This window comes from Ornithodoros turicata, chromosome 8, assembly GCF_037126465.1.
Source record: "Ornithodoros turicata isolate Travis chromosome 8, ASM3712646v1, whole genome shotgun sequence".
In the NCBI taxonomy this organism is placed as follows: Eukaryota; Metazoa; Arthropoda; class Arachnida; order Ixodida; family Argasidae; genus Ornithodoros; species Ornithodoros turicata.
Genome location: NC_088208.1, coordinates 33,147,952 through 33,170,780, shown reverse-complemented (window position 1 = coordinate 33,170,780; position 22,829 = coordinate 33,147,952). Strand labels below are relative to the sequence as shown.

At 45.4% G+C, this 22,829-nt stretch overlaps 2 protein-coding genes across 3 annotated transcripts in view; one reads left to right on the top strand and one right to left on the bottom strand.

Annotated features, from left to right (window-relative positions):
* LOC135366159 (uncharacterized) overlaps positions 1–22,829 on the bottom strand; it is a 208,976-nt gene that overhangs the window by 103,217 nt on the left and 82,930 nt on the right. Inside the window, exon 2 of one of the 2 annotated variants that reach the window (XM_064598816.1) lies at positions 13,286–13,397. The exons of the other annotated variant lie outside the window; for it this stretch is intronic. Coding sequence (XP_064454886.1) covers positions 13,286–13,300 — 15 coding nt within the window. The 5' untranslated portion in view covers positions 13,301–13,397. The remainder of the gene's footprint in view (positions 1–13,285; positions 13,398–22,829) is intronic. 2 annotated transcript variants of the gene reach the window in all.
* LOC135366158 (calcitonin gene-related peptide type 1 receptor-like) overlaps positions 1–22,829 on the top strand; it is a 146,172-nt gene that overhangs the window by 109,909 nt on the left and 13,434 nt on the right. Inside the window, exons 3-10 of the mRNA XM_064598815.1 lie at positions 10,877–11,027; positions 12,631–12,815; positions 13,371–13,564; positions 13,972–14,097; positions 16,631–16,725; positions 18,456–18,547; positions 18,636–18,783; positions 20,474–20,624. Of these exons, the coding sequence (XP_064454885.1) occupies positions 10,983–11,027; positions 12,631–12,815; positions 13,371–13,564; positions 13,972–14,097; positions 16,631–16,725; positions 18,456–18,547; positions 18,636–18,783; positions 20,474–20,624 (1,036 nt within the window). The 5' untranslated portion in view covers positions 10,877–10,982. The remainder of the gene's footprint in view (positions 1–10,876; positions 11,028–12,630; positions 12,816–13,370; positions 13,565–13,971; positions 14,098–16,630; positions 16,726–18,455; positions 18,548–18,635; positions 18,784–20,473; positions 20,625–22,829) is intronic.

Sequence of the window (22,829 nt, the reverse complement as noted above, 5' to 3'; positions counted from 1 at the left end):
TTAGCAAGCAATAAGTTTCTCTTTGTACAAGTTTGACACACGTAGTGGGTTTCTGCAGTTTCTGACAGGTTTGTTTGTTTGTGTACAGCTTTATTTTGACAAGTTCCTATTTTCTTGTAGCTGACTGGTGTGGCCAACAAGCCCGTAGCGCTTAGGCTACACATGCTGAATATCTGTAAAAATGTTAACGGATAAATATGAACATAACTATGTCACCTCGTACCTACCTAAACATTATACCTTGCAGATTTTACATATCAACATTGTACGGCGCGCCTTTCAATGACTGCCTTCCGTGCCATGTCATGCTAGATCTTTCCTTGCGCATGAGTACTGTCATTCATCTTCCTGCTGCAGTTTTCTGTTTACTTCTACCACTCAGCGCCGCCATTCCTTTCAGCGAAGTAGGGTTGCGACAGGGAGGCATTGGTTGGCACAAGATTTAGCTCTGGCCTTTCGCTGCTGAAGACGTTACGAAGATTCCCCTTGATTCGGTTCCACGGAAGATGTTATTGGATTTTTCTGCGAGCCGGTGTTTACGTTCTGTATCTCCGAGGTAAGTTACCAGAAAAAGATCCAAGTACGACGCAAAATGAAGTAATGCGCCGTGAGATCAAAATGAGCAGAAATGAAAAACCAATTTCTTCAACCCTGGACGCCTATCTGGATGTGTTTCTTTGAGTTGGGACGGGGATCTGGATGTGATGCCGTGTTATAAATAGCGTTCCGCACTTACGTCGCTTTAATGTTTGCGACTTCGGATAGTCGTTTTCTTTTACACAGTGCAAGAATGTGTGAAGCTTAACCATGAAACTCCTTAACGATGCTTCACCGTGGTGGTGGTGGTGGTGATGGCGATAGGGCTTGCCGTTGTCGGCCTCACGTATGTGGGCAACGTCACGACTGACGCCCTGGGGGAATGTGCGTCCTGGGCCGACTGGATCCAGCCGTAGTCGCAGGAGCGGCCTGTCATTGATCCCCGAGATGATTGGACAAAGCGTTTGAGGAAACCAATGATAGACCAATGGGCATTACTGCGCCTCTTGAGGAGGAGAGAAGAGGGAAGGCCGCAAACCGCGGTTTCGTTCGCGCATAAATCACGATAGACACAACGATTGGATCCTGTTCCTTTTGTTTTGTTGTCAAGCTAACAGCATCTTTCATTCCGCTAGGAGAAAGTTTCGCACTTTTCCATGTGTTCACAGCGATATCCCCACGGAATATTCTAGTGGAAGAAAAAGCAAAAACTGCTCACGGAACAGAAGTTTCGCCCCGTGTTATGTTGAGCATTCACACGATGACGGAACATAGGGAGCGGCGTACCGCACACTTAACAGACGACGCTTACCAGATGACACCGTCAGCGTCTTTTTCTGTCGTCTGCTACGGAATATCTTGTGGGTATGTCGCAGGATATCCCCCATGGTTAGCAGTGCACGAAGACACGAGGTTGGGCGTTGAGCGCTCGACTTCGAAGGGAACTGTGCCGACATATGTCTGAAAGCGTCTGAGGAAAACCCAGGAAAAACCCCAGACAGCACAGCCGGCACCGGGATTCGAACCCGGGTACCTCCCTGATGCTTCACCGTGAAACTGCGACTGGCAGAGCTCCGCCGAATCAGCGAAGCCGATGATAACACGAAAAAGTACGGTTGTCATCACGTGTTTAGTGTTGTATATTGTAATTGTAGCGTTGTAATTATTGTTAAACAAGTGGTGGTTTAAGAATACACGCTGTCAAGTCGACGGACTATACTGCACTCGAATTCTTGTACTGTGGGGGACACCTTGGTTTATCTCGTCTGAAGTCTCCATGTGTTGCAAGACTTCTTTCTTTCGAGTAATAAACACGCGCAGTACGTGGTCCACCTTCAAATACATTGACAAAACACTTTCAAGCGCAACAGAGGTAATATGGGACGGCGAAGTACGTAGAGGCGATTTTAGCTGACCGTGTCCCCAACTATACATATATAGAGAAATTTATTTGGGAGCCCTTCGGAGAGAAGCTGTCGAATGTCGCGTATCGCTTTTCGAGTCCTAACAAGAAACCCAAATAAACTACAGAAAGTATCGATGTACCTCTTTGCCACGAAGCCGTGTTTTCGTATCGCATTAGACCCGCTATATCTATAGGGACTTTCCAATATAATCTCTCGGAGGGCTATACGTCATGTGCTGCAAGTGAGCGTTCACTGCAGAAGCAAACACACCGGAAGATTTAATACTTCCGCTGACATGGTACACAGTCGAGGCCCATTTCGTCGCCCGATTTTTCTTCCCGATGACACCCCCGTTTCGTACATTTACCGACGTTACTGAATAAACAGAGTGGCGTATAGGAATGTTTGCATTCAAAGGAAAAAGACAGCAACTCATACCGGGTGGCAGAGTGGACGCGATCTGAAGTCGCGAGAGTTCCCCTGCTTCGCGTGAGTCTGAAACGAAGCGTGCGAATCAGGGCACGCGCGTGCACGCGCACCATGAACTAAAAGCGCCTGATGTATACAGATACATGAGCTAAAGCGACGTGCGCTGCTTAGTGCCGAAGCAAGTAGTGAGTCTGGTATAATTCTGATTGTAGCTTAGTAACTGAGTTTTTAATTATGACAGCAAGTGCGAAATTAACATATCGTGTAACATAGTTTAAAGTGAACTTGTTTTTGCATGTGAGTGCCCCTTTAATTCGATGCCACGCTACCTTGCATCCTATCTGCCAATTTTTCTTTCTGTATCACTACGATTATTAAACTGCTGGTCGCGTTGAATGTACCATGTTTCTCTTTATCAATGACGATTAGTCAATGATCGCAATAAGATGTCAGATAGCAACCCTCTATTACACAGTCTAAAGGTGGCATACAACCTACCAGCTCACACACCCCTTTCCTTCTTCCACCAAAACAAGACAAACCAGACCAACACGAGCCATATCTTCAGTGCATACAGTTCATTAGTGTTATCAAATAGCCTGCAGGTATATCATACTGGAACGTCGCGAGCCGGCTAACAAAGAGAGATACTCAGTAATCACATTTTGCTTTACGGTTGCTCTGCGATAAGCCTTAGGGCAGTGTCAATGTAATCAATACAAGATTAATTAACATGTGTTACTTATTGACGTTGTCTCCTGCATCCCATTGCGTGCCTGGGTATCCTTCGTCAGACCTCTGGTTATGCCATAGTAACAACGAGAGGAAGAAAATCAAAACCACGTCTGGAAGGGTTGCTTATGAGTTAGCTATGATGTTCCACAGGCCCAGAATGCATGTGACGTGTAACAGGGGCACTTCTACTCTAGAAGGATGTGTGTGGGATGGGCCTCACAGACAACAGAAAACCTATTATTTTTTTCGTCAACATAAACATCAACAGAAAAAATATTTTCGTGGACTAGATGCTTTGCTACAAGTATTGGTTACTTCCGGGAATAAACGAACTGAAGCTTGTGCGATATTCTTTTTTTTTTATTCCATGTTAGCGGCGCGAAGCAAATGTGGCTATGAGCGGCGTACAGACGTGGACAGATGGAGAGAGGACAGCAGGAAGGAGTGGGTGACAGGAGGGTTAGTGTGCGTCCTGGGCCGACTTCAGAGGGAACTGTGGAAAGCCTCCAGGGAAAAACCTCAGACAGCACAACCGGTGACAGGATTCGAACCAGTGTCGCCTCCCAGTCTCTGCGTGGAAAGCGATCATCCTAACGACTATGCCACTGGAGCTGGTGTGCGATGTTTAGGGAGTATTTGCAGTCATGGGGAGTAAATTTCACGTTGAAGGGACTAAACGTATTTGCAATCTACGGAACTAGAAACTGTAATTGCTCCCGAGTGTACTTCTTTGTTCTTAGAACATATGAAGTATCACATGGAGCACTGGAGGTTCGATTCCTGTTAATTTCTGGCTCTGGTTTCGTTGGAACGCGACTTCCGCTCGGCTCAAAACTGCGACTGATCCAAATGTTTTATCCTATCAGTCTGCACTCGAGTTCAGTCATCTTGCTTAGTACGATATGGCATCTTGTATGGAGCGCCGCTTGGCGTCCTCACGATCAAGATCTGATAAGATCGGCTGCGGCTGTCACGGGGGCGGTGTTTTTGGTACTTAAGCAGGTCCTCCTGCTAGATTCGAGGCTTCTGTTTTGCTCTTACCAGGGAGGTAATAAACCATGTTGTTTGTTTGAACCTGTTGTGCTGCTTGTTCCTTCGCGCGCGGAACGGACGGGCTGACGCCCCGAAGTTGTAAGAACTAAGGTTTCCACGACTGGCGCCCAACGTGGGGCACGGTGCGGAAGGGAAAACTGAGGCTTATTGTTGTTGCGCGGCTGTTGTTCGAACCGTTCGCCTGCCTTCACTGAGGTGAATAAACTTATGTTGTTGGATTGAATATGTGGTGCTGCTTGTTCCTTCGTGCGCGGAACGGACGTGCTGACGCCCCGGGGTTGAGGGAACTGATGTTTCCACAACGCAAATGATAAATTACAAAATGACCCATCAGATATTAGCCGGATAGAAAAAAAGCGACGCCTGAGGTTGAATCTCACCGACCACACAGACACACACAAAAAGGGCGCTCTGCATTAATTAGTTAACAGGTGGCAGACATGAGCCTCATGCCGGACCTCATGCTGAAGATAATGAAGCCTGACACGTGCGTCCGTTTTATCTCTTGCGCTTCCTGGCCTATAACCCGATGGCGTGTGTAAGCCTTTTTTGATTACCTTTTTGTGCAGTCTTTATTAATGTTTATTTACGTATATCGAATTAGAAGGAAACGTTTCAATTATGTACGGACATTCATGATTGCCTCTAACTAAATTATCCCTTTCATTTTTGCGAGACGCAATTTATTTTGTTTGTACAATACCGCGATAGATATGTACATACAACATTGGCACCTTTTCCGGGGAACTTACGGAACTGATGGTGTTCCAGACACATTTCTTAGAAATAGTACAGTAAGACGCAGAAAGCAACCGCGTGTTTTCATTGTCAAATTGTTATATCTGTATATGTACAACGTATGCTCGAAAACACACACACAAAAAAAGCTTGCCAACGCGCCCGGACATTTTCGTGTTTTTCTTGTGCAGATAACGTCCAGGTACCAAATAATCCAATCAATGAGGGTCTTGTAATATTGCTGAATAATTGCTAACTAGCCTCTAATCTACTCTAATTACCAACTCCTAACTCGCCCGCTCAACCACGTTCATTTACGGCTCTTAATCTCCCTTTCCTACCTATCATTCCGTCGTCCTTCGTTAGCATTTCACTGCGTCACATTCCTGTTGCATGATAATCCTACTTTGATGTCAACACTGCCTAACTTTTTTGTATGCCTAAGCACAACTATTGCACTCCTCCTCCCCCCAGTGCGTGGAGGGATCGCTTTCCCTGAACTTGTGTTTCTGCGTTCGTTCGATGCAGTACTGCGTTGCGCAAGGTGAAATCTGTGTGCTTACAACGCGTGATAATTAGTAATGAAGCCATGAAAAGACAATGGAGAGTTTCAGTACATCGTACGCTATCGCATTTGCGTGCGTAAGAGATAGCGTTGATGGTTCTGCGCACGCCGATAACAGAGAGAGAGAGCTTCGCGCAGTGCGCGGAATCACCAACGCTATCTGTAACGTACGCTATCGCCTTTGCGTACGTAAGGGATACCATGGAGATAGCATAAGGGATAGCACTGCGCGGAGCTCTTTTTACGTTTTGAGCGTCCGCGGAACCACCAACGCTATCGCTTACGTACGCAAAGGCGATAGCGTGCGGTGCACTAAAACTCTCTAACGACAAATAAAGCGTGTTTGCGGTGCACTCTTAAAAATGAACTTCGCCGCATAGCGCGCTCCTATAGCCAACCATCATCTCGAATGATATCGTTATCTGCACTGATTTGTTGAAAACGGCTGGCGTACGCCTTTTTTTTTTGTGACATTTATGCTGTGCATAATTGTCACAGAAAAAGCGTACGCCTCCAGTTTCTTTTTTTTTCTTTTTTGCTATAGTCGTGACGACGCCCACTTCTGTGTGGCCAACAACGTGAGCTGATCCTGCCATTACCCCCCCCCCCACACACACACCTCATTTTTAAAGGGACGGTCTCATACCCCCTGCCCCACTCATAAAGTGTACTATTTGATTGCCCTTTGTTGAAAATGGAATACTGCGAATTTACCCGACAAAACACGCCACAGTTATTAAATAACCGAATTAAATTGATAAAGAGCTGCAGAGCATGCCGCATTCTGTGTTGACAACAATAGGAACGGCCACGTCGCCCTGCGGGAAAGTCCGTGATAGGATACATAAATGGTCTGCTTTTGCGCGCGCCAGTGCATCGGCGTGAACAGACGACTTTCAGAGATTACTGGCGACCGCGGTAACTCTCGTACATTTTCTTTCAGTTATCAGGTGAAAAACGCACATTCTAAGAAGTGGCAAACATGGTGGCTTAGAACAACTACGTTAATCCTCAGAGACAAGTTAAAAGTCGCGGGACAACCCCACCCACAATCACAAATCTGAAGTCGCCGGCCATCGGCGCGCGTGGTCACATTACAGCTCCGACCAAAAATATATTACGCGCGCTTCCATTACACTCCTCGTTGCACACCGATCATGTTTCGAAATTGAGTGTCGCTCACGGCGTACATGGAGAAGGAGTGCGTGTTTATTCAAAAACCGCATTAAATACTCCTGAAAAAAGTATAAAATAACGCAACTTAGCTTCCGCGTATCCGATTATGCGCCACATTGTCGGGGACCCCACAGTCAATGCTCGGACTACAGTCTCCGCTCGTGGAGATATATGCATCAGTGTCCCCATTTCGGGAGCAAAGGGGATGACTCAACCCAAGGTGCTTCTGCAAGTTACAATTACCATGACAACGACGACGTACCCCCAGGCAGACGTTATGCGTGACGTATGCATGAGAGAAGCGCGGGTTTCGACGTCTGCGATTACCTGCAAATTTCGACAAATTCCTCGAAAACGACATGGTTATTCCGAATAAAACTGTGACGGTTGTATGTGTACTGTACTCGTGAAGGTTGTTTTGGCTAAGTTTCGGAATCGCCCCGGCTGTACGAGACCGTCCCTTAAAGAGTGTAGAGCAGATTGCCTGGTACTGCCTTCGAACTAAAAGGAACAAATTGGATTACAGCTTCTAGTCCCCTAGATTGCAAATACTCCCCATTTTGAGACCCCTGACGTTGAGGGTTACTCCCTAGCACTGCAAATAGTCCTTAGACTTCGTATAAACTTACGCGCATTTAGTACCAAAAGGAACTAACGGTTGTACTAACGCATGTAGTCCCGAAATAACATTTTTTTACACATTTAGATTTTTTTTTCTAGAGTGTAGCGCTCGTTAAGCTGCGGTCAAGAGTAAATATATTGCCCCCCTAACCTTGCGTCCGGGGAATCGTTAAAATGACGTTTTCTTTTATTTCGCTCTCGCTTTTCGGTGACAGCGTCTGCGGCAAAGGATGAAGACGTGCTTCCAATATCTTTAACCACGAGCAGATTGGGAATCGTGATGTGTGTCACGTCACCATCGATCTCCAAGTGAACTCGATGAAGACTGAGCGTTGCGGTGAAGTCCAATAACGGTAGGACGCACCGCTTGTTTGTTTCAAATATGTCACAGGGAGATAAGGATACCGTAATCTCGACTTAACCACTGTGTTCTCGCAACGTTAATTTGACGAACGAGAAGAACTTCATACAAATCGATAATGGATTGGGTCAACAGAAGGTTATAGAATGCCCTAAGTGAGTTGTAGGCATAGATGCCTGTTTCTGTCGCGTCATAGCTTAGAAGTAGCAACGAAAAAAAAAAAAAAAAGGTTATTGAACAGTGATATGCACAGGGTGTCTAACGCTGAACACTTTAAAGAACGCTGCATAATGTAAATGCCAAAACAACCCACATTTTTTGTTGTCCTTTCGGAACCTGTTCAGAAGAAAGAGATAAGTGGCAGATGTTCCCGACGAAATCATCTGTTATCTCGTTACGCGTCCTCGTTCCTAAATCAAGGTATATTTGATGCAGATACGAATCCTGTATGCGTGTACCTCTGTCACAAAATAAAATTACGACGCACTCAGCCCAGTGAGGAAAAGTGGAAAACATACTTCTGTCGCGTACTTGCATAAGATGGTATTATATAAACATTGGAGGATGCTAAGAACATCCTGCAGAACAGCATCCCAACGTGGAACAGGCTCCAGCAACCCGAGAACGGTGCCACAGCTTTTCTCATACAGCTGTTCGAGCCCATCATCGGAAGCCGTCACCTCTTACTCCTGCCGGTAGTCCATCATGTACTTCGCCTTCGTGCGCCTATGGCAAAGACAGCACTGCAAAGTATGACCGCACCGCGTCGCATTTTTTCTTAACAACTTCAGCACTATACGTTAAGGTGCATGCATTACCTATACAAATCCTGAAATTGAATGTCGACCGTACGCCCAGAGCACGCCCGCTCGTGGTACTGCTTCCATCTCAAATCCGTTGATACAACTTGTCAGCAGGTGTTTCCAAGACAGCATCGGAATATCCCAAAAGTGGTGTTTAGAAAACGGGAGCAGGTGAAAGCCACTTGCACGCATAGAAGAATAAGTACCTTATATATTTTAGTCCTTTTGTTGTAAGTACACGCTCCTCGATCCTTCATGAAAGCGCCGTTTTATCCCACTTTTATGCGATGCTTGTGGGAGAAAAAAGGATGCTAGAGGGATGGGTTTATGGTGAAGGTCTTTTACATCCACTATGCTCTGCTGGAAGGAGAGAATGAACTGGAAAGTATGGAATCGCTTCGGCTAATCGATGGTGGCATTTTGTTACTGTGAGCGTTCGTCGTGGCGTTCTTTTGGATTATGCCGTCATTTTGCAAGTGGGATTTGCCTAACGCGTACGTGCGTTAACTGAAACGGGATTTACGAGATAATCGGCATCAAAAGCAAGCCGGCTTCACCTCATGCAGAGCAACATAAGGTGAAGCACGTCATTGAGGACTATCATATTAACAGCAAAGTTGCACGCCCCAAAGCGTTAGGAGAAATACACTTTACAGGATTGTTATGTAAACAGTAGATTTGCTTCACCTTACGCACGCATGCGTTAGATGAAGCATACTTTACAATGCATAATGTATACATAATGTAAAAACCCCGAAACTATCCATCCTTCCAGCCGAACTTCCTAGCCATTATATCATTGTCATACTTTATAAGATTCTCAAATCAACAGCAAGGCTGCTTCACTTCGCGCACGGAAGCGTTAGGCGAAACTTACTTTACAGGACTGTAAACAGCAAAGCTGTTTTGGCAAAAGGGCAAGGACGTACTGTTACATGATGATAGGCGGAAAAACCGTCTTCTTTCCTCCCTGTCTCGGGTTTTCCCGTCTATCAAGGTTGTTTCACCTTACGTAAACTGTGCTTTACAAGATTCTCAAATCAATGTCAAGTCTACTTCACCTCAGACACGAAAGCGTTAGGCGAAGCTCACTTTACTAGACGTAACGTAATTGAGCGACCCCGAACTAACCTAGCTTAACACCCCCGTACTTGCCTGTCCACCAGCTAACTTGCGTATATGCCATCCTATCTAACGTAACACCAACTTAACCTAGAAGCCGACTTGTTTTTACAGTGCCAACCGAAAAAACGCGGGCGTATTTTCTGTGACATATCGTGAGCTTTAGTACTGTTGTTGGCAACAGAATGCGGTGTGGTATGTTGTACACCAAAAATGAGAGAATCTTTACGTGAATTTTCGAACATGAATCCAGTAAGAATTATTGACCTGCAATGACCCTGACTGGCAATGACCCTACGCGCCGGTTAAATAATCAGGGGAACAAAAATAATCGTTCTACTGGGGATATGCACGGAAGTTTGCATGGACACAGCAATTATATGATCTATATTACCGCTTGACACGTAACCATGGCCCTTCTTTGGTCCTGTAGGCACCGACCTAACGTGTTGTATCTGTTGAACAGGCGCTGTGGTGGCATTAAGAATGTCACCAAGTACTAGTGGAGAAGAAAAAAGTTATGAGAGTCAAACATAACTCGCTAATCATGGAAGTGTGGAAAACGCGAAACCAAAGCTGTGAAGAGTTCAAAGCTCTATAGGTGCTATCTTACGTTATCGTGCAGGGACAGCACGTATGCCAGTAACACATGTTTCGGGCCGCATGTATACTAGGGTCATTGAGACTATCGAGACTATTGAGAGTATACTATTGAGATATGCTGGATTTGCTCACCGTCATCCGTGTGGAGCAAGGCAAATGAGAGTCGTGTGAGGAAAATGGTGGCTGAATTATCACGTGCTGCTCGTTAGCCTAATTGGTTTATCTCATTTCAGCCTGCGGTATTCGGGCAATTATTTGCGTAACAATGTTGGTTCTCTATTATTGTATTTCCGCCATTGTTCTATAAAGTGCATGCATCGAAAGCACCACAGCATATGCTAATACCCTTATTGTTAATTTAATAGCCTTTTTTTTTTTAATTGGGTGCAGCAAGTGATATTGCGAACAGGATTTCGGAAGATAGATAGTAAGGTATAGGACCGATGCGAGAGTCATTCTTAATCCCGTTAAGGGTAAGGGTTCCTATGCATTTATTATTTACAAGTTATTGATGATGATGATAATTTCATATTTTTGTGGTGTTAAAGTAACTAATCTCTAATTCTGTTCTTCGTCCTATCTCCGCTTACAGGCCTTACGATCTCTTTAATAGAGCTTGATCAGTTTAAGTCACAGCAGAAAACATGACATTATCGTCCGTGGAATGTGTCGCTCAATTTGTTACTCCGTGAAGCTTCTTCGACTAATTGCGTTTCGTACTTTTCAGGTTGTAATGGACGTGATGTTGGTGCACGCTCTCGTCATCTAAAAACAACTCTTCCTGGGTGCAAATAACACGGCCGCGCAAAAAGAGGCTTGGCGTCAACTTCAACATGCATCGACCTCTTCGATGTCCTCTGTTCTCCGTCTTGTCTCTGGTGGGGTTCGATTCATTTAAAACATTGAGGTGTGGCATGCAAAACAGCCGTTCTCACTATGTTTTTTTTTTCTTAATAAACGTATCCCCTCCCCCCCCCCATTTATGTTGTATCTCCAAAGTGACCTACCAGTGTTTTGTTGTTGTTGTTGTTGTTGTCTTGAAATTCAAACACTCAATGAGGAATTGATTCCATCAGGAGAGGCCATTTTGCAGAAGGCACCTTCCAGGAGCTGACTTAGCATTGCTCCATTAGCGCTGCACGACAGCATGTCATGTCGTAGTGCGTGCGGTTATTGTTAATGCTCCATGAAAAATACAGAAGTCCTTTCTTTCATTCTAAAACACACGAAGATGAATTGTTTTTAGTGATTAAAACGCTGGCCTTCTTACTTTCAACGTCAGAATATAATTGTTGTTGAAAAAATGAGGGGAAGGAAAAAGAAGAAGAAGAAGAAGAAAAACAAGGAAGACGATTTATTTTTCACGGCAATTTCCACCGACGTCCCAAACCAACCAAAAGCTCATTTCTTCCGGCTTTCGTGTGATCTGGGTACGCCGGTGGCAGTGCCCGTATCCCCTAAATGCTCATTTCATCCCAGCGCCCAAAACCACCAAAAGCGGGATACTGGAAAGGACACGCCTCCCCCGTTAAACAGGGAGAGGAGGAAGTGTGAGCGGTTCCCGAGTATGCCAGTATCCAATATACAGCTCGAAGCAGAGTTAACTGGAACGCCACTTCGACTGGCGGAGCTAAAGTCGTAAAGTGAGCAGCCCTAGCGGCTCTTACGAGAAATAACGGCAAATAGTGTTTCGACTGTCCCACTTATGCAGCGGTGGTGTCCGCCCTGCGATTAGCTGTTAACTCGGCATTGCCCTCAGCTGTGGTTATCATCGTGATGTTTGTTTCGGTTTGCGGCGATTATGTAAAGGTGTACGCGAGCCGATACCGCACGGATGCGATGCCTTTATCTCATTGATACACGCGAAGGTGGTCGCGTTCGCTCAGTGGGGCATTTTCAGATTTGTGATAAAACAAATGAGGATGCACGGAGTCTAATGGCAAATTTATTGGATATGCTGTCCACCTTGCGTGTATCAATGAGATAACAGCATCGCATACGTGTGATATCGGCCAGCACACACAGTTACATAATTGCCTCAAACCCACACAAACGTCGCGATGATAACCACAGCTGAGGGTAATGCCGTGTCAACAATTCATGCCAAAAAGATCACCCTCGCAGCATAATGGCGAATTCGGGTGGTCATTTCGTGGCAACTTTTTTTTCCAGATCCCGAGCAGCTATGTTCGCTTGGGCAAAGCGAAGCAATCTCGCATGCTCGCGCATCATGCGCATGTTCGCATGATCAACTGTGTCTGATCGGAAGTCGGAGGGCATAAGTTCGATACCGCTGCTCGTGATTTTCATCAACTGTCATCCGTTGATCGCAGTGCAGTGCATCTAGTGCATATATTGCGCACTAGTGCATGCATACTCAGCTACAAAATCTAATGTTCAGCTCGGCAACTACTTGACTGTTTCTCTGATGCAGTATGCATCTCCAGAGTTCTCACGCTGTTTACACCGTTTCCCTCACAGGTCTTAGTGACGCCTTTGACCAGGGCAACGGACGATAGCAGGACAGATGCTGAGGTGTCCTACCCTACGACGTGCCGGATTGAGACCGGAGAGGAGCTTGATCCAGTTACCTTCGACCACGTCACTTGTGCGCGCTGTTATTCCTACATCCCCTTATTTGCATTCCGCAACGAAACTCGGATGTCGTAAGTGCCTCGACCTGAACATCACTTCACTTAACATGATTTCACGTAGATTTCAAGCAGCTTTCAGGACTTGATGGAATACGCGAGAAGCAATCACTATGTTTGCGAACGAGTCTGCGCATATTTAACATTCCTCGTGCATGTAGATGTAAAAGCTTGATGATTGAGCAATGACTAGATCGTGAGATGAGCAAGACCCATCCCGTCCCATCCTTTTTTCACCTCTTGGTAGTTTATCCTTTATTTCCTAATTCTTTTATTTTATTTTTGTTTTCTTGTGGAATAGAAAGCCAACATACAGTTTGGCTGATCTTTTCTTTTTTTCTTTGTTCTAATAAATATAAAGCACCTCCCCTCCAGCCAGACCCAGAAAACTTCGTCGTTTGCTATAGGGAGAATTCTGCTTTTATCATCTCCAACCTATGTTAAAGGGATAACTCTTGAGACAAGTCAAAGTAAACCGCACTTACCACAGAGCTATCCATACTTGGTAATGTAAAAGCCACACAGGCATCCGCTACACCTGTCTATTGCTCCTTTTCCTTCCACATTTAGTGTATGCGGCGAGTACTTGTGCGAAAGCTGCGAACCAAGACAAGGATGTTACAAACCCCAGGATGACGACGTATCACAAGCAATTGGGGACACTTTCGCGAAGCCAAGCTACATTGATAAATGGAAGAGTTGTTGCAGAGAAGCAAGCAGATGCTGCAAAGGAATGCTTTCAACACCACTTCGCAAGAACCCAGGTACACTGACAATGCGTAAAGCGAAACACTTGTATATAAATGTCGACGATGCGCAGTCTCTCATGTATTTATGCCTGCACTGCATGTAACATACATGTCTGTAATCTCCAGTTCGTAACACAACAACCCCTTATGCCGCGTGTGAAGGAGCTATACCAAAATAGTTTCCGATGAGAGCACCGACCCTTGCACCACACGGCGCCACCTACCGGTGTCGTCTGCGTACAATGGTTTCACTGCCTTTACTGTCTGCTGACCTTCCCTCCGAACCGATTGTGGTACAGCTCATTCATTCGCGACACTGCCGATAGGGGCTCCGGTTCATACCGGTCCGCCACGAACCGGAGACCACGGACAAGTGTGTCGCAAGCAGTACATATCTCTCTGTTGCTGATCCTTTCTGTCAGGATCCTCACTATGTCCTCGGACGTGGGACGGATGGACGTGCTTCGAGGATACGGAAGGGGGCACCGCAATCGAAAAGTTATGTCCAGCGCACGCGTACTATCACACTATCGAGCAGCCTTGCCAAAGTAAGTCAAGTGAATAATGCCTTTTGCCTCTGTGTCCATCCTTTGGGACATTTGTTCTTCCCGTTTATCCCCCTTACGAGATTAAGAACAGCAACAAGAGATCCCAAGAAGCGAGCTCGAATACTACCGACAACATATACTCCAAGAAGACAGAATAAATAGCTCGCTTGCTATTGCATAGCCTTGCATTTCAAGGAGAGAGAACTTCTTTTTCGTTAGGTATCTGTGCGACAAATGCCTTTTGTCTAGTGCATCTTTTTCTGTTGTCTTTTTTTGTTGTTGTGATTTTGCGTGTGTGTGTGTGTTTCGTTTCAGACCGGACTGACGTTACTGTTTTACTCTGCCACTGGTATTTCAATCCCGCGTCCTCTTGGGTCCAAACGTCTAAAACTAGAACAAGTACACATTCCACAGATCCTTTCGATGCGTGCCTTCCCAGTCCTCGGTTCCAAGCTTTTGCTTATCACGTGGTTGTTGGCTCGAACGTAAAAGCTTCACGAAAAGAAGAAAGCGTTGGATGCTCGATGGAACATAAGGACTTAGGGCTATATACTCCAGACCAGTATTTTGTGTACCAGCTGGCGTGGCTGCGTGGTAAGCGTTGGGATTTCCTCAGAGGCTGTCAGAGATATGTCGGCACAGTTCCCTTAGAAGTCGGCCCAGGACACACATTCTCCCCAGAGCGTTAGTCGCGTGACGTTGCCCACCTTTGTGAGGCCGACAACAGCGAGCTCTTTCATTAGCACCACCACTAGATTTTTTTTTTCAGATTTATGTATCGATTATATTTGTTAAGGGTATCAAGCGTAGGTCGGTCATGGTCCCGCGTTTACAGAGCTAAGTAAGCAGAGACTCCTACGCATTCGAGAAACCAATCACGTTGTACCAATAGGAAGCGCTAGTAAACAAGATCGTGGCTCGCAAGATAAGTAGTGTATTTGCTATTACTCGCAACCATGGCACAGCATGTTAACTTGAAAACGCGTAGGTCTCCGAGAGAGCACGCCATGTCGACAGGTGTCTCATTCGGGTGGGTACACATCGGCTGTACAAGCAGCGTTGCCAATGTAACATCCAGGTAAACATGATTTGCTTCGAAGGTAAATATGCAGTGATATAGAAGCGTAGCAATAGTTGCTCGATATTTGGTTCGCTTTTCATCTTCAGCCGTTGCGAAATACACGGCGACTGTCGCAGCTGTAACGGCAGGGAAAAAATGAAAGAGCAAGGACCGCATCTATACACGATCCACCAGCCAGGTGACAAACATAAACGAAAAAAATAAGAAACTGAGAAAATCATTATAGCTGGTAGAAACGGTTAATAAATAGAACAGCGCAGACGTCCACTCTTTATTGCTGTCAGGAATAAGAGAATGTATGTGGGTGGCCGGCACGCTAGCACTAGCGGTTAGCCAGACAGCAACGGAAAATAAAGAAACGACGTAATAGATGCTTAACCTGACTCTACAATGTTCATGCCATGTCATTTATGGTGGTCAAACTCCGCGAGTGTTTTTCCGCGTTGATATCCACGTGAGAAACCAGGAATGACGATGATGATGATAATGATGACAGATAGAAAAAGAAAAAAAATAAGCATGTTAGTCGCGACTAAGTCGGACTGGCTACCCAAGTGCAAGAGTGGCTCCATCATTTTCGTAATGTTTGTTTGGTGTTTACGACAGAGCAGCTGTTTTCTACTCAATGTACAAGCAGTACAAGACTCGGGGTTTTAATAATATGTATTCTAAACACCAGCTCGCTTGCGTTTTAGCAAGCTTTTTGAGTACAAGACGTATTGTGTCGACTTCTTGCCGTCGGACAGCAATTTCTCAGGAAGATTTTAGGAGTACATGCCACTTTGATACCTAACCCAAAATATGTTGTGTAATATGATGAGATACGTATTTCACTTGCATTTGAACTATGAAAATTTTGTCATGATCAAACCACCATGCACAGCAGTCGCACGCGTTTCATCCTTCTCGCCAAATGTTTGCTTGCTCTAAGGAAAGTTCTCCTTCCCTTCAACGGCTCATGAAACATGCATGCTATGTCGTTGTCATTCATACGTTTCTGTAAACGCGGAGTTGGTATGTGTGTGTGAAGAACCAAAGCTGCAAAGGATCACGTGCGCATAACGATACCCTAACAATAACTGGTGAGGTTCGCACGTAGAACTGCTGTATGTCTCGTGTTAAAGGTAAGGAAAGGAAAATTTGTGTGTACTGAAAGAAGATTCGCACGCCCAGACATACAAATCGCGTATTTGTGTAGTATTCGTATTGATGTGGGTCAAGGAAACGTATTTGCATCAGCCTGGCAAGTCACATCTGCGTTGGTCTTGTTTCCGGAGGCTCCATGTTGCCGCAGGGCTACTATGAACTTGTATCCTGATATGAACAAAAAGTTCCGTAGATTAGCTTTATTATTTGTAATCTTTAATATCGAATGGGGACTAAAAATGTGTGGAAATTTTAGCAGAACTTGCTTTAATTTTCTGCTATCCTTTCTCTCACTTGGCGCGGAAGGGTTTTCGAAGAAGCTGTGTTGGGACAATGGCACCTGGTATGTTCATCCGGGATTTGAAAAGGAGTATACAATCTACGAATGCGGGTCCGTTCACGTAAGTACTCCTCCTTGAAGCAAACCAGCGGATGTAAATCACGAGATAACTGTCAAGTGCCGACGAAAGCGAAGCAAACAGTGCTCCGTTGAAACAGCTGGTATCAACCCAAGAGTATCGTCTGGACGCTCCAGACTCGTACAGCTTGGGGCAAAAGTTTACGGAACACAGCACTGGCACATTTCTTCATCGGAACGGTCCCCTATTAGACATTAGGAAGAGATCGAATAAGAAACGGGTGACCGGCTATTCTGTTCTTCTCTCAGTATGTGTGTCTGCTCGTGTTTACTGCTAGGGTGTCGCCCCAACAGAGAAATGCGACACCCCGGTGTTCCGTAAACTTTTGTCCCAAGCTGTACGTAAAAATAACTTTCGCAGACGAAACTATTAACGCGTGCATCATTAGACAGACGCGAAATTGATTTGCTGTTTACAACGTCAACCAGCTCGGCTTATCTGCAACTCTGAAGCGACGCAAAAAGCAAACGAAGCGTTAGTGTACTGAAACAAAACAGTAGCACAGGCGTCGGCAGAAGCAGACTCCGTTATCAGGCCTTTCGCAGTTTGGGAGTGCTCATTAATGCCGTAGAGAACGGTCTGGTTTATAGACGACAGGACCTACAAAGAAAACAAATGTTTGTGTGCAATTCCGCTTCATCTGGAACATGTAGACAACATTTGTCCCAAGGCGTTCTTCTAACCGGTGCACTGGTTGTGTGTTGCGACACCATATTCGATTACGTCTGGGGCCTTCGATGTATGTATTCGTTTTGTGCACCGAGACGTGTTGTGCCGAGGAGCTAACACCACCCTTGCGTGTGAAACCATTGTAGCGATTACTGTACTACAGTTCCTCAAAAAGAAACGAAATTGGAATAGTACATCTGGTACTTGGTACTTTCGTCTTTCAAACAAGTCAGAATTCGACAAAATCCCCGTGAAAGAGAAAAAGAAGTAACTATACCGCAAGTACACTATAAGAGGAAGCGGAAGTAAAATGGGGAGTAATTGCAGATTCTAGTCCCCTGGACTGCAATTAATCCCCATTTTGGTCCATTGACACCGAAAAGTACTCCCCAGTACTGCAAATACACGCTACGGGGCTCATGAAGTAAAACGGGGAATAATTGCAGATTCTAGTCCCCATTTACTCCCCAGGACTGCAAATAGTCACTGAAGTTCGCAAATGGTCTCCGCAATGCAGCAGCCTACGTAAATATGTGCTCTTCGTGAACTTCATTGAATAAGGCTATATAACTTAGCTGACTTTCCACTCACACAGAGGAAAGAATAGTTAGAGGTTCTTTCTTGCGAGACTGCCCTATGCATGTCGCAACATTTTATATCACCCGACATATCACGGTTGACGGTTTAATTCAAAGTGTTTTCATTCGTGCACACGATTTATGTTCCTGGGACTCTTAGAACAGAGCGTGAAATGCAGTCCCCACTCTGACATTCATTTAGTCCCGTGCATCCACTCCCTAAAGGGACTAATTTTTGTGGCATTGCATTTAGTCACCAAAAGGACTAAAATTACTCTTTCTTTCTCTCTTTTCTTAGAGTGTACTTCCTAAACTTCGCATAATGTTTTGTGCATTTAGTCCCAAAAGGGACCCATGGTTGTAACAATGTATCTGCTCTCCAAAAGGACTAAATTACTCCTTTTTCCCTCAAAGTGTACGTGAAACATACGGCATCCTTATTGCAATGCAAACCTTTTTCCTCAGAACCGCCAGCTGATCGTGGGCTTATCGATCATCTTGCACTTCGTCTCCGCTCTTCTCCTGCTGCCAGCTATCATCATATTTTCTTTCTATGCGTAAGCCGTCTACCTATGCGCATGCGTTCGTGTTGTATTCTTTTCTAGCATGCCTGCACACTTATGTACGGTATTGCTCACTTTTCAGCCAGTTGAAAATCCAACGCATATTGATGCACAAGAACCTATGCATCAGTCTCCTGCTCTACGGAATTACGAGCATCGCAGTGGATTACGTGCTCATATGGAACGAATTCCAAGGGCCTGATCATTTCGAAACCCTCAGCGAAAACCCTGTAGGTTATTTTATGTTTCGTCCTGTGAATTGCAATTTTGGAGACTTTGTTCAGCATGGACACTAAGTGCAGCTGATGAGGGTCCCGTGGTTAAGTAGTGAACACAGTAAGTCAGAGGCACAGAGAGAGAAGACAAAACTAGACGTCAGTCGTGCTGGTACAGCTGCACCAGAAAATTTGATGGGTGCTAGACCAAGAAGCTAGTCACTTTTTTTTATGCATTTCAAATAGTGCACCAAGGCCCAAAGTGCGCGTTGTCTTTCCAGATTTGCCCTGTTCGTCAGAACCCTCTCCACGCTGCTGCTGCTGATGATGATGTTGCAGCTTTTATGGCTAAGGCTAAGGCTAAGAACCCTCTCCACGCTGAGTGGTCAACGGTCCAGACTGTCCCGAGCGTTCTTCAGGGACTGTCGCCAGCTCGCGTGGCATCTGTGGTTAGCGTTCTGGCCATGCCACGTCGAGAGTGGGAGGTACCCGGGTTCGAATCCCGGAGGCGGCTGTGCTACCTGGGGTTTTTCCTGGGTTTCAGGCATATATGTCGGCACGGTTCCCTTAGAAGCCGGCCCAGGGCGCACATTTCCGCAGGGCGTTAGTCGTGACCTTAGCCACCTCTGTGAGGCCGACAACATCGAGCCCTTTCACCGTCACCACCATCAGGGACTGTCAGCTAGGCGTGAAACGTCCACGGTGCACTGCTTCCTCTGGCGTTCCACAAGTCTCACAATTCGGTGTACCAGCGACCCCTACCTTGTGCACGAATGCTGCTGCTAGCAGAGCATTGAGCTGCAGACGATGAGTTAAGGACTTAACTCGTAGGATAGTGTTAACTCTTAAGGATCGTGCCATCTTAGAAGGGGGGGGCGATAAGGGTAGCTAGTGAGGTATAGGTTAGATAGATAAGCTGTCCGCGGGTGGGTTTGAATTTCTGCACTTCCTTGGGGGCCTTGCAAAGTTTGATGTCGCCTACGCCGCACACGTGAGCTTCCCCTTTAACCCGTACACCTATTCCTTGAGGTTTTTTGCCTGAAACCTTTCGTTTTGCTATTTATTCGGAATAAATGGTGTCATGCAGATGAATATCGTAGGTCTCCTTAGGGATCTTACTATTCGCGAAGACATCCGATTGCATCTTTTATTCAACATATTCACACAAACATGTAGAGCACAGATGAGAATGCCAGCCATTTCATCTGGAGGCAACGAGTCACTGTAATCGCTTTAACTTAAGTGCGCAGTAGAAGCTTACAGGGCATGTTGTTGCGGTGAAACGCCTCATCGTCATTCATGTAGTTGTTGTTGTTACGGGGCGTATGGGTCATTAAGGGCAGCTTAAAGCTTAAGGGTATGTGGAAATTACTAGTCATTGCGAGCTCTTTACGCGTATTCTCGGGGTATAAAGTATATAAAGGCATTCATTTATCATGCTGTCAAGTGATAACGGTTCATTGATGCAGGGGCATTTGTCTTCAGACCATATGTGTGTGGTTGTTGCGCAGTGCTCTACGTTCCTTCTATCTTAGTGTGACGTGCTTTATTGGACGCTTCAGCGTGGAGCAAGCTGCGTGCTACAGGGCGGATGTTGTGCCAAGCGTTTTCTTTTGCATCCTTCGAGGTCTATTGAAGTTGACACGACTGATAGCGGATACCCATTGCTGTTACCCCTAACTGATACTTAAAATTACTTTTACAGGTTTGGTGCAAGATATTGGTGATCTTCTGGCGGTACTTCAGGCTGGCACAGTACCACTGGATGTTCTGCGAGGCCTTCTACTTGAACCGCTTGATAACGACCGCCTTTGCGGAGCCAAAGTCCGTTTTGCTCTACCACGGCATAGGATGGGGTACATTCCTTTCTCAATTCGCATACGTTCAGTACATAGGGTTAAGAGCACGGCGGCGTCTCCGAGGCTCTGTCTTAGAAGACACCTGATCAAATGGTCTGCATCTACATGTCGCGAACATTCTTAGAAATTAATCTTATCTTCCAGCAACAATATTCAAAGAAAGAAACGGCTTCAAAACGATATGGCACGTTCTTGGGATTTCGATGCGTAATATATAATGTAATATCTCTCGGCATCAACTTTCACATGAGTGTCTTTGGTTTTTGTAGTCGTTTTTGTTTCCCTAAGTAATCTGGAGTAGCTGGCTCTTGTAATGAGTGCCTATTTCGCCATCTTTTTTTCTTTTTATTATCAACAACTTTCACATCCCAAGTTATAAGCAGCAATCGGATGTATCGCCGGTCACGTACACCGGGCATCAAGACCACACAGTCGGACATGCACTCTAAATGTTATCCATGGGCCTCTGGACAACGTGTATCCCCATCTGACCTCAGGGAATGAGTCTCCCTGCTGCTCCTTCCCGTATATTTCAATCATGGAACTCGAAATGACGCCGCGCCAATCGCTGTTGCTAAACTTGCCGTCCGCTATAAATGTCTCCACGTTCTACACGTTACGCTGCAGCGTAAGCCGATCAATAACAGTTGCTCGGACACAAATGGGCGGACTAGAACTCCTTTTCGGATGCGCAACTCCGATAAATCAAAGCTTGGCGCCTCGTAATAAAACGGTGGTTGGCCACATAAAGCGTAATCCAGAGGCTTTTAGGATTATGAGAGACTTTGAAACAAAAGCCTATTATGCTCGTCGTATTTCTCGGCAGAAGTCTGCATCTTGCACGGCGATCGTTCAAGCCGAAGCAAGCTGGAATTCAGTAAACAAAACAAGTATTCAGAGCTGTGCGTTGGAGTCAGTCTATAGGACCGTGCGATTCATTGTGCGCTATGTTAACCGCTGATTTGGGCTTTGGCTGATAGTTATCGTGAAAGCGGCGGGTTTTTTTCTTTTCTATTTTCCCTATTTTTCCCCTTTTGGGGGAGTCTGTTTACGGGAGTAGCCGAATTTGTCGTGTGACGAATTCAATCTCTCCCTCTTATTATTTTCATCAACATCAAAACAAGTGTCTGGGTTGTCACTTGTGACTACAGCATAGCGTGTGTCGTACAAAAGGGGCGGGGGGGGGGATACCGTAAGGTGGTCTATGTTGAAGACAGTTGAACTATTTTGTTAATAGCAGCCAGAATTATTGCCTAAATTGTACCATAATTCGTTAATTGAATCCCCAAAGCTTTGAGAAATGATCCACAAATTACTGTGGTGCTAAACCAGATATTTATTTCGTACGAGCCAAAAATGACAGGCTACATATTTTCAATCAGCTTACCCCACCCCACGGCTAAGTTGAGGACATCAAAAAATTTATGCCGGGTTTAAATTTTGTCTTTTGTTTGGGCCAGCCGAAACGGTCGGCCACGAGTAGTGCACATGGAAGCACAGGGCAATGACACAGCATCATAACGGTGAGGTCATATTTTATTAGCCAAGGAGCACAAAATGAGCAAATTGGAAAACAATGCTCGCGAAAGTTACAGATGGGACAAAAAAGGGCCCCTCTTACCTCGACCACATCTGCAAAACAACGTCTCACGTCACGTTACTTCAAAGCCCAGACAACGACTGTGCTCAGTCTGGTGTCACAGACGAGAAAAAAATACTGCTAAGAAAATGCCAGGCGCAAAAAACACAAACTGTCCTCAACTTGCCCCCGTCTTCAAGCAGCCCCACTTTACCCTATGTTTAATAGAAACAAAAGAAAGGAAAGAGGAAATGTCAGCCAGGCTGATGTCGGGTTGCTATTCACACAAAAAAGAAACTTAAAAAGGAAAAAGAAAAGAAGAAGGAAAACCACAAAGAAAGGCCATGTTAGAATGGACTACAGTAAGCAGCTCCATGACCGCAAGCACCACGATATTAAAATGGAGCGATGTCAATACATGTATCACAATAATTTTCTTTTTTGCACCTTTCGGTGTGTAAAACGGGTGTTTACGTAAAATATACACCATTTAATGTTCCGCAGCCACAACTGAAAGGTGTAGTAACAGCGTTTAAAACGGTGTCAGCAAAATGCCCATCGGAAACGCTTTTAAATGGAATACGCTTCCCTGAAATAGTTTCCTGTGGAATATACGCCCTTGG